The sequence below is a fragment of the Glycine soja genome, chromosome 8, assembly GCF_004193775.1.
Source record: "Glycine soja cultivar W05 chromosome 8, ASM419377v2, whole genome shotgun sequence".
Taxonomy (NCBI): domain Eukaryota; kingdom Viridiplantae; phylum Streptophyta; class Magnoliopsida; order Fabales; family Fabaceae; genus Glycine; species Glycine soja.
Genome location: NC_041009.1, coordinates 37,944,711 through 37,956,835, shown reverse-complemented (window position 1 = coordinate 37,956,835; position 12,125 = coordinate 37,944,711). Strand labels below are relative to the sequence as shown.

Below are 12,125 nucleotides of genomic sequence, written 5' to 3'. Positions count from 1 at the left end.
TCGAAGCAATTAGAGGAAAAAGATTGGGGGAATCTCAGGGAACTGCTAGAGATACTGCTATCGCTGGCTGAAGACACGTGAGCCCGCTTAGAGGTAAGGGATGAGTTATTCACAGTTGGGAATTAGTGAGAACATGTGTAGGGATCCTTAGAGATATCAATTGGAATGGGTTTTGGGTTGTTTTTGCAATTTTCATTTTATCCTTATAATTATTACAGTGAATTATATATGTTTGACAGACCAATTGTTGTGAAATTGATATGCTATTGTGTTGAGCGTGAACCCTATAAATCGAGTACTTTTTCTATTTAATATGAATTGATGAAATAAAGTAAGGAGAAATTTAGAGAGATATTGATTTTGTATTTTCTCTTTTTCTTGCTGTTTAGGTTTTTATATATAATTTAAAAAGTTAATATCATAATTGAAATTGACCAAAGTGTTCATATAATTATTTAGAATTTGTGCATTGAAAGCTTACTTTGTAATTTGTGATTCAATATGATGTATGCTAGCTTATATATATATAGAGGTTGTTATTTATATTAATAATTTATGTAAATAATATTGTAGAGTGTTATAGTATGATTCCAAAAATTATTAAGTGTTGGAGTTTGAGAATATTATGGTTAAATTTGATGAACATGTGTATGTTGTACCTTATGAATATCATTAGGAATGTTATGAGATGGTTGATGTGATGTTATGAGATGTTAAAGTGTGGACATGATATTCGATTGTAAATAAGTGAATGTGTTTAACACTTGATGTTACATTAATTATATCGTAAGCTATGAATTATACAATAACCCGACCAGTGTTTATGCGCAGTGTTAAAGAGAAAGTGTAGGTTCCTAGTTAGGAACCAGTGTTAAATTGTAGCGCAATTGTGTTAAACATGTTTGAAACATGAGTGTGAGGTCGTGGTATTGTATAATTCATGAGCAGTGCTTATAAATGAAATATGTGATGAATTGTGGAATAATATGTTGCCTTGAGATTATAATATTGCTATTGAGATTGAGTAAAAGTGTAAAGTAGAACAGGTGTTGAATTGTGAGATACGTGAAAACATGTGATGGTGGATTGTGACATTATGAGATGTGAAATTGTGAATGAGTTTTGGTTGTGAATAAATGTGTGATTAATTCTTGATGTGACATTATTTGTGTTGTAAGTTGTGAATTGTACAATAACTCGACCAGTGTTATCTTGAGAAAAGTGTAAATGCGCAGTGTTAAAGAGAAAGTGTAGGTTTCCTATTTAGGAACCAGTGTTAAAGAGAAAGTGTAGGTTCCTATTTAGGAACCAGTGTTAAATTGTAGCGCAATATGTTGTACGTGTTTAAGACACGAGTGTGAGGTCGTGGGTATTGTATAATTCACTAGCAGTGTCTGTGTGCTAAAATGATTTTAGGGGTTGGACCTGAATCAGGAGGGAGAGGCCCTGACGGACTCTTCGGAGTGTAGGCCTTGGGGGTCATCGGGTTTGAGTGCTCCTTTAAGCCTATGTTGATCCCATATGGTTGGAGCATTCTCGCAAAACATCGTGACCCTAACTGGTCTCCCTATGATCTTACTTAGTGAGAGTGACCTGACAAACCCATTGTGTGGTGTGTCTTGTTATGTACTCCTAAGCGCCCCAAGGTGGTTTTTCACTGACATGGTACCACATTGCATATAGGCTTGAGTCATAGCATAACTGTCGCATACGCTTGCTAATTGTTTATTATGAAATTGATGTGTTATTATGTCTTGATCGGAGTGTGTGATTCCTGTGTATTGTGATTGATGAATGACAAAGAGATGAAATAATGTGAGATATGCTAAGTAAATTGTATTTGGCTACTATATGTTGTGTTGTTTCTCTCTAGTAGTTAGAAATGTGATAACTCACTCCCGGTTTGTTGTTTGTGTTTGGATCCTGTGATGATCTTGAACTTTGTGTTCGGGGGAGCAGATGAATAGGTGGATGACTATGAAGAACCTCGTGCTAGAGGACACGGGAACACCACGCTCTGATAGGATGTGACATTAGGATATATGTTCTATATTAATTGTATGAAACTTAGATGACCTTCTTTGTGTCGAGATGACTTTATTATTTATTTGGACAAGTTTGAATATGATGTAGAAGAAAGTGAATGTGAACCTTTTACCCATTTGAAAAACTTGTATTTAAAAATGTTTTAAAAATACTTTTAATTAATATTTGAATTTTTATTCCTTTATTAATATATATATGAGGGGTAGAGGGTGTCACACATTGCCCTAGGATGGTTCAAGTGGCTTTACGCGAACCAACAACTCATTTTTGGGAGACCTTCACCTGTTCATTAGAGCTTTGATTTGACAAGTCTTCCTATGTCAACCACCAAGTGACATTATTTAAACTCCAACCAACTAGATTAGTGATTGAGTACCAATAGAAATCTCAGTCAATCTCCAATCGCATCCTCGGAGCATTTTTTATATATAATGGGAATTTAAAATAAAAGAGGAAGAAATAAACAAAAGATAAAAATAAAATAAGTCAAGTTCTAACACATCTCATACAACATAGAAAGTCAATATAAAATCATATGAAAATTCTAAATCACATAAAGGTTGTCAACATAGGTATTAAATAAATTGATGATAATGTTTTCATTTAGTTTGAACATTATAAAATTATCAACTTTTTGTTGATCATGGGTTGAACATGTGAAGCTGCTTGTAATGAGCTTTAGAAAGAAACTCTTCAACAATGACTCTCATATCTTTTGCTTCACTTTTTCCCTGAGCAACTAGCATATTTCCTGAAAAATTCATGGTTAAGCATGATACATGTTTAGTAATGAATATTGTGCTAAATCCAATTTGTAGTTTTTTTTCTTATCAACTAGAAACTTTGACATTAAAAATTAAATTTTCATGTTATATAAAAAAATATTTCCACTTCTTTTTTCTTTCCATCATTAGCAAACATTTCTTAATATTTCAACAAAAATTTACAAGGAAAGAGAATTTTTAAAAGTAGAGAAAATACAAAAAAAAAAAAAAAAACCAAAGTGAGAACACTTGCTGCAACTTCGGCTTTTATGCTTTTCTCATTGGGTAGAACCATTTGTTGGAAAATTTAGCAATATTTAATAAAAAAAATTGAACAATAATGAAAATGATGAAACATTTAAAAATATGTATACTCACTTCAGCTTTTGCTTCTTTATTTTTCTCTTGAGCTACAATAAATTCCTGAAAATAATAGCAATATTTTAAAACTTTTTAAATAGTAAAGGAAAATACAGAACAACCAAAATATGTAAACAATTTATCCATCATTTTATTAAAATTTTAGCACTATTTAAAAATAGCATTTTTCAATAGTATTGAAAAAGATTTCAAACTCCCAAAATAAGCATACTCACTATACCTATGATCTTCCAAAAAGTCCTTGTAGTTAAATTAAAGAAAATGTAAAACATTAATAAGAATGTTTTTTTTCCTTGAATATATTGATGGTAAAATTTAAAATATCATATTGAATTGATATTTAAAATGTCAAACTCTACATGCACCTAAGTAATAAAAGAGAACTATACTTTTCTAAGTTATTGTAAAAAAGAAGAAGAAGAAGAAGAAGAAGTTCTACTACCACTATATCTAATATACTCTTTCTTACTAGTTTTCAATAAATTTTAACCAATGCTAAAAGATGTGTTAGAAAAAATGTGATGGGGAATTTGTTGTGAGCTAGAACTCTTCATTTTGAAAGTAAGTACACTCACATTTGTTTCTTCTTTGGTTTTGCGGTTGCTTTCTTCTTTGTCTTGTGTCTTTACTTTTTGACGTCGAATACGAATTCCTTCATTCTCGTATCTCTCAACCCCCTTCAAAGAAAAATAGCAAAGATTAAAAAAAATTGTCAAAAAAAAGTTGATGTTGCAATTCATTCATTCATAGCATGTTAAATAGGAAAATGTAAAACTAACAAATAAACCCAGAAAGAATGGGGGGGGGGTGTTTACAATTATGAGCTTAGAAATAAGGTATCTAAGGATTTTTCATCACTCTCGACTTTAAGCCATAAAGACTCTTGGCCCTTGGTAATTAAGGGTTAAGCATGAGTAAGTGAAACAATATTCTGATTAATTATATCTGGGTATAAAGGGATTAAATTTTTTGAAGTATAATAAAATGAGATAAAAAAATGTTCAACAACAATTGAACAGTTTGGATATTTTAATTTTATGAATGTAAGGAAGAATTAAAATAATTTGGAAAATTCAAGAATTTTCACAATGTCACACAAAAATTCCCAAAAATTTTTTTTATCACCATTTCATCTAATGTTTTAAAAATTGAACCAATTGAGGTACTAGATTAATGAGTCACTGGTCCAACTAGTGAGTTAGTAATTGAATGGCAAGAATCATCTACTAACATAGTGTGTGTTTGTGTGTCTATATATATATATATATATATATATATATATATATATATATATATATATATTATTTGTGTCATAAGTATACTAATTAATCATGGATCTATAGGTAAGTTGTTATACTAAATAACTTTTAGGTCTTGAGTTCAATTCTTGGATTTTTTTAGTCTTTTCATTAAAACTTGCATTTTAAAGAAAAATTATAAATATTGGTTCTAGTAGACTGGTTCAGTGATTCAATCGAGTAAGGTTCAATTGGATCAATGGCATATCTAATTCAATAAGTGGTTGAGACCGATTATACCACTAGTTCTTGGTCCAACTGGTTAGATTAATTAATTCAAGGTAATTTTTGAAACTATGATTTTAACCATAAAACAATCATCCTAAGGCATCCAACAAAAATCAAGCAAAATTGTGTTGACCATCATAGTCATAAACACAACACCACAAGTCCATTTCTTCACAAAACAAAATAATAACTCAAATAATCAAGTTACATCATAAAAGGAATAAAAAATGTTTCAATACCCACTATTGCAAGATTCTTCAAAAAAATTAAAAGCAAGATTTATCTTCTTTAACCTGCCAAGGTGTCAAACCCAATTCTCCTTGGCAAGTACTATATGTGACCCCACTCATGGCAAAATCATAAGTTCTTGAGTGGCTAGGAAGTGGTCGATAGTATGGTAAACTACTTAAGAAAACAAACATAATCCTCAGTGTCATAAAAATAGCTTCATAATAAGCAATCCATTATCTACGAGAACAAAACCATTAGTAACATTGGAAAGACTACGTAGGACCTCACCAATCGCCTTTGAGTGTTATTGATTGTTAGGATGGTTGTGAGACGGTAAATCATAAAACTCGAGAGAGGTAGGTTTAATTTTATTTAGAAAATTCCTTTTTAACTAAATTCTAATATATTATAATAAAATAAGATTTTTAATGTACATACATATACACACACAGATTATAGATATGTTAATAATGATGTTTTTGCAATAGATAATGTTCTGCTTAATTATGAACACAACCTTTATGTTGTCAAGGATTGTGTTTGTTAGCTTAGAGTGTGTTTGGATGAGGGATTTAAAATTTTGAGAAATTAATTTTAAATTTTAAGAATTTCAAATACTTCAATTGAAATTCTTTTATTTTCAAAATTTTGTGTTTGGACAAAAAAATTGAAATTGTGAGGTGAAAGAAAATGAATGCAAAGAGAAAAGAAGATATGGATGGTGTGCTTCCAAGGAGAAGAATACTGATGCGGCATGGGAAGTCTCAGGGGAACAGGGACACAACGGCGTATATCACCACACCCGACCACAACATTTAGTCAACCGTGCAAGGCATGACTTAGGCCCTCTGCGCCGTCGAGCACCTCCGTTGCGTGATGGATATGACAGCTGCTCCCCAGACTGGTGGGTGCAGCTCTTCGTGTCCCCCTACACCCACACCTGATTGATGTTCCATGAGTTCAGACGGTGTTTCTTCAAGAACAGGATTTCGAGAACTTTCAGGTGAAAGAGAGGATGAAGGTTATAAAGGAAATACATGAACGTTTTAGAAGATTCTCATATCAAGAAAAGAATTTTAATTTCTCACCTTTTAGGAGGAAATTGAAATTCAACATATTTAGTTGTTTAAAATTCTAAAAATTTAAATTCTTCATTAAAAAAATCCAAACAATGAATTTTAGATTACAAAAATTTAAATTCCATGATAAATTACTTTTCTCAATTAAATTTTTTTATCCAAACACACTCTTAAGGTGATTACAAATACTGGTGAACTCCTACTAGCCACTAAGCTAGGATTTTTCCGTGAGTTGGACCACTAACAGTAATTTCTAGAGGAAGTTGAGAAGCAACGTGATTAGGGTCCATGTTAGGTTAAAGAAGATTCATCGTGTCTTGAATCTAATTGAAGGGCTAGGATTAGAGAGCATGAAAATACATTGGCTTTGAACTTAATTTGATTGCCTACAATGTTCTTATCGGTGTAGGGCGACAAAGTGGAAATTTCCTTTGAAATAATTTTTTATTTTTTGGTGTGGTTACCAATAGTTTGGGTCCCAGTGAGTAGGTGACAACTCTATAATAACTTTTTAGTTGATAAGGAATGTACAATTATAATACATGTGCATCACATGTAAAGGTGCACAAATGGATCTTGTAAGGATGACTACTAAGATCTAGCCCAATCTGATGAGTTATAGTACTTTGATGGATGGATATTCTAAGGGTAAGCACATTGATGACATGCACATGCTAAATGTATATGATGAAATGAAACACCTCTTTATTAGGTTGGACAAGGAGTATAATAGTACACTAGTAACAGTATATGGAAATATTGGTATGTTCTCAAAGGCTATGGGTAAATTTAGAGAGATGGAGACTTGTGGAATAAAAATAAATAGTAAATTGCAATGCAATGATTGAGGTATATGGAAGACAACAATTATATTGTGGTTACAAAATTATTTGATGACATGAAAGCAAGACACTAAATCTTATATAATCAAATATTTCATTTTTTTACTCATTTGGAATAATGATATTGATAATCTCATTAGACTTATTGATCTTATAAAGTTTACTACTTCAAATTATGTTTCCACAAGTAAAACATGGACATTGCTTAATGTCTAATTGATGTAGTAGGTATTAACCCTACTACATATATGTCATTTTTATGTAATATGCTATTTGTAAAGCTGATTTTCCTAAAATTTCTTATGTTTTTGTTTTTCATATATAGATGAAACCTTTGGTCTTGAGTTGTATTCCTGGTTGAGTATCACTTGGATTCTCTATCAATACTAATTCTTTTTTCTTCTTCAAAATTAATTTTTTATTAATTATTGGCTTTTGGACACTAATAGATCTCCATAGATATGATGTTGATCAAGAGATTTTTGGATGGCTACATGAAAATTTACTCTTGTGTCCATTATTTATTAGTTATCTTCAAAAAAAATTTTACTTTATGTTATATCATTTTTTACCATTATTTTTTTCATTTATCAACAAAAGGATATGTAAATTGTTATCCTTTGTTGATGTAGTCTTTGTCTATCAAATTAAATTATCTGACTAGACATTATGTGTCCACACTTAAAGTATGATATATTTTATTAACAATTGATGTATTCCTGACATAGGTCAATGCTCTATACTAGAATGGTCTATAAAAGTATAATTATTTACCATAAAATTATAGTGGTTTCACTAACATTTTAATTTTTATTATACATTGACTATTATATTGAAGGCTAATTTAATGTTAAACATATAGTAAATGACTTATATATACAGTAGCGTAACAATTGAGAGCAATGAATGAAATAATAATATAGTCTAAAGAGCTTAATTTGAGCACAAATCTTGATCACTTATTTTTCATTTGTAATAAAATATTATAAATTAATTGAATAATAAATACTTATTTTTTCTGTTAAAGAATCTTGTGTAAAATCTACTCATTCTAGTTTGAAAAAAAAAACTATATGCTAAAACTAACTATTAACTTTAAGAAATAAAATCTCTATATCCACTATGTATAATATTTATCAATAATTCCAGCTATATATACAAAGAAGTTGGGTAATTTTCTCTATAAATTTTTCATAATGAAACAACTAATGAAGAAAATTTACTTATACTCAATTTTATTATCTTAACTCATGATGGAAGAAAATAAACAAACATAGAATTTTTCATTTTAAATTGGATTATGTACCTTATCAAATCTTTCAACTTCCCAATTTTTCATCCATTCATCAGGTAATGGTTTGGAACGTCTTCCTTTCTTTGGCCGTGAACTTTGTGTCAGAGATGGAGTTTCATTCTAATAATACAAAAGTATGTAAGATAAACATATAGATAAAAATGAAAACAAATTTAAATTTACAATGATGTAGTGTCTTTTTAGAACCGAAAGTATCGTCATTGCTATTAATGGATACTTTTGGCACTACTAAAGGAGATGTATTTTCTTGTTACTGATAAAAAAAATGTATGTAAATTTATGAATTGATGTGAATACATAATTCAAGTTTATATAAGGCATATATCTTGAAAAAAATTCATGAAAATCAACACAAATATTTAAAGTGTACAAATACCATGGGTGTTCTTTTAGGATTTAATGTTCAAATGTGCAATTGTTGCATGGTCAAGTACATCTGGATCTTATATATGTTTGAGAATTATCAATTAAATTTTTAGTTTAAAATTTATAAATTAGTTACCCTATAAGGTAGTAAAACAAATTTGTTAAACAACCATCTTAATTTGATAAAATATATTTATAAACCAATCTAATAAATTAAAAGTTAGAGTATTTGACATGTGAAATACACTTTTTTTTTCTTCATAAAGTAGGCAAATATATGATTAGATCATATATACAACAAGTTTAAGATGGAAAAAATTGAATTATTTTGACAAAATAAATTTTAAATAAAAATTAAATTTATACCAAATTTGTTGGATTTCCAACCACATCACCACAATTAACATCAAAGTCGTAAGAAACGCAAAAGGATATCGGTGTTGCATCTATAGGCTCATCCTCATTTGGTCTTGATTGACTCATCCTTATCAAAATTTGTTTTCAATTCTTCCTGCATTAATGTAACACAAACAAGAAGATAGTTAAATTCCTTATATTCTTTATCAAAATTTATTAATATAAATATATGTAAACAGAATTTAGAAAGCAAAATTTATGTTGTGAATTAAAAAAAAAAGTTCTAACACAATATTGATCTCAAACTAAGCAAACATTGAATTGCATTGAATAGAAACTTCTCGGTATTTGATTTCGTCTATCTAATTATTCAATCATAAATGAAAATATATTTTGCTAAGAAAAGATAGTGTGTGGTAGAGGAGAGACTCATACATACATACATATTGATCAACAAAGAGAATGAATTAAAAAAATATAAATGATATACCAACCCTTACAACAATTTAGAAACAACCACTACATGATTTTTAAGAAAATCATATGCTCCAAAATAAACAAAAAAAAAACCTCTTAGTGTTGTTTTACTCCAAGTATTAGTTCTAATTGATCAAATATGTATGTATATATGTATGTATACTTTCACAACAAAATTTATATTATTTGTATAAAACCATTGCCATATGTAAGCTCAAAGGTGAAAGTACAAATATTGGTGTTTCCAAAGTCATTGGTTAGTTAATTCATTCATTAATCTCACAAAACAAGGCTGGGGTTCCTACACTGAACGCATAAACCCCCCACGCTATCCCAAGAGGCCAAAGAATGGGTTGCTTTCTTCTTGTTTAAGGATTAACCCCATATTTGGATCTTAGTGCCATTTGGGGTTTGTGACACTTAGTGCTAGGAGGTAAAAAAGCTCACATGCTCTCTGCCTTTTCCAAGCTTAGCACTTGAATTGATATTCAACATTGACATGTGATTCTATAGAACATAAGTTCACAATTTGTGCCTTTCTAGGCCTCTCGAGGGCTCCAATTCATTCTCAAACACTCAACACATAATTATGGTTCTACATTTGATTCCTAACATGTTCTTAGTTTTTGAAAGTAACAAAAACAATCTCAACAACAATTCACGAATCAAACAATTATCTCTAAATCCTTAATTCTTTAAGAACATCAAAGGGGGAAAAGTATGCCATCAATCAAGCACTCAAGATACATAAAGTAAATATTAAATTTGTGCCCAGGGTGCACATAATCCATCCAATTTGAAGAAAAAAAATTGACACATCAATCCTATTAGGGTTTAAGGTCAACCCTTCTACCCATGGCTGATGACACACCTATGAAAAACAATTTCCATTACGCCTTACCTTGAATGATGAAAATGTTGTAATTTCGAAGTGATGCTCCTTTGATTCGCCCTCACAAATTCAACAACGCTTCGTATGATGACCCTAGGCGACAACACACCTTTCCCAAACACTTTAGGTTTAGGATGAGATAAAAAGAAATATATTATTCCTATTGGGCCATGAACACAAGGCCCACTTAAGATTCAAACAAAAGACTTTATATCATCATGAATACAACACACACACACATAAAGTGAACAAGATTTGAGCAAGTTTAAAATGTACATATTTAATGCTATTAATGTTTCCCAAATACTTTAGGTTTAGGATGAGATAAAAGAAGATAAATTATTTCTATTGGGCCACGTACACAAAGCCCATAAAAGATTCAAGAAAAGATTTTATATCATCATGAATACAACACACACATAAAGTAAACCGGATTTGAGCAAGTTTAGTAATGTATATATTTAATGCTATCAATGTAGTATTTATATAAACATTAAATGCTATTATTTAATATATTTGTTAAATATAATATATAATTAAATTTAATACTCTTATTAAATATAATATTTCTTAAATTTAATATATTCAATAAACAAAATATAATGTTTGCTAGTTAAATAAAGACTTAAACTTTTTTTGGTCCATAATAATTTTTTTGCATTGCGTTCTTAATAAAACAAAAATTTTGTCAAACCTAGTAATGTTTCCATGGCTAGCCTTCGGACACTTAATCCCAAGCCTTGAACTTGCTAAGCTCATTGCTCAAAAGGGTCATCATATTAGTTTCGTGTCCACCCCAAGAAACATAGAGTGTCTTCCCAAATTGTCCCCAAACTTGGCTTCATTCATCAAATTTGTGAAGCTTGCACTGCCCAAAGTGGACAATCTTCTAGAAAACGTTGAAGCCACCATTGATGTCCCTTATGATGTCGTTCAGTATCTCAAAAAAGCCTACGATGATTTGGAAGAACCCTTGACCTGTTTTCTCAAATCTTCCAAAGTTGATTGGCATTTCTATGACCTAATTCTCTTCTGGGCAGGTACTTTGGCTTCTAAAATTGGTATAATGAGTTCCTTTTACAACATCTGTACTTCACCATGTATGGGCTTCATCAGACCCCCTTCAATTCTCATGGGTGATGATCCCGCCAGAGCAAAAATCAAAGATTCATAGTTCCTCCGTTGTGGATCTCTTTTTCGACAATTGTGGCATATTGACACTTTAAGATGAAGAGAAACTTTGATGTTGTCTCTGATAATGACTTAAGCATTTTTGACATGTACCATTTTGGTGTAGTGATCTAGAACTGTGATATTGTAGGGATTAAAAGGTGTACAGAGTTCAAACCAAAGTGGTTTGAAGTGCTAGAGAACATTTACCGGAAATTGGTTATCCCCGTGGGTCAACTCATCAATAGAGAATTCGAGGGAGACGAGGATAACACCACATGGCAGTGGATGAATAATTAGTTGGACAAAAACCAATGTAGAAGTGTGGTGTACGTGTCGTTTGGAAACTAAGCAAAACCAAGTCAAGTTGAAGTGACACAAATAACTCTAGGTTTGGAGGAATCAAATATTCATTTTTTTGTCTACTAAGGGTTCAACGTGGGCCATGGGACCCATATATGTTACAGTTACCATAAAGGTTCAAAGAGCAAACCAAATGGTGTGGAATAGTAAGCCCCGGTTGGGCACCATAGTTGAAGGTATTGAGCCACAAGGCAGTTGGTGGGGTTTTGACTCACTCTGGTTGGACCTCTGTGGTGGAGGTTGTTTAGAATGAAAAACCTCTAGTGTTGTTAATGTTTCTTGCAGACCACGGATTGAACTCAAGGGTGTTGGAAGT

At 30.9% G+C, this 12,125-nt stretch overlaps 2 protein-coding genes across 2 annotated transcripts; one reads left to right on the top strand and one right to left on the bottom strand.

Moving 5' to 3' along the window:
- Positions 1–2,687: 2,687 nt before the first annotated feature.
- On the bottom strand, positions 2,688–10,426 carry LOC114424147. Its single transcript, XM_028391004.1, has 6 exons — positions 10,286–10,426; positions 8,917–9,061; positions 8,176–8,283; positions 3,767–3,868; positions 3,185–3,233; positions 2,688–2,797 (listed from the first exon to the last, which is right to left on the bottom strand). Exons 2-6 carry the CDS (start codon positions 9,031–9,033, stop codon positions 2,688–2,690), a joined length of 486 nt encoding a protein of 161 aa, XP_028246805.1. The 5' UTR covers positions 9,034–9,061; positions 10,286–10,426.
- A 550-nt stretch (positions 10,427–10,976) lies between these two features.
- Positions 10,977–11,746, top strand: LOC114424146 (UDP-glycosyltransferase 91A1-like). Its single transcript, XM_028391003.1, has 2 exons — positions 10,977–11,316; positions 11,598–11,746. The coding sequence occupies exons 1-2, from the start codon at positions 10,977–10,979 to the stop codon at positions 11,744–11,746; spliced, it is 489 nt and encodes a 162-aa protein (XP_028246804.1).
- The last annotated feature ends 379 nt before the right edge of the window (positions 11,747–12,125 follow it).

Coding starts and splice junctions, on each gene's coding strand:
- LOC114424147 (XM_028391004.1), bottom strand. CDS start 9,033: ATGAGTCAATCAAGACCAAATGAGGATGAGCCTATAGATGCAACACCG. Junction 3,234..3,766: donor AAACCAAAGAAGAAACAAAT/GTGAGTGTACTT, acceptor TATTATTTTCAG/GAATTTATTGTAGCTCAAGA. Junction 2,798..3,184: donor AGAAGCAAAAGCTGAAGTGA/GTATACATATTT, acceptor TGAATTTTTCAG/GAAATATGCTAGTTGCTCAG.
- LOC114424146 (XM_028391003.1), top strand. CDS start 10,977: ATGTTTCCATGGCTAGCCTTCGGACACTTAATCCCAAGCCTTGAACTT. Junction 11,317..11,597: donor CCTAATTCTCTTCTGGGCAG/GTACTTTGGCTT, acceptor GTGATATTGTAG/GGATTAAAAGGTGTACAGAG.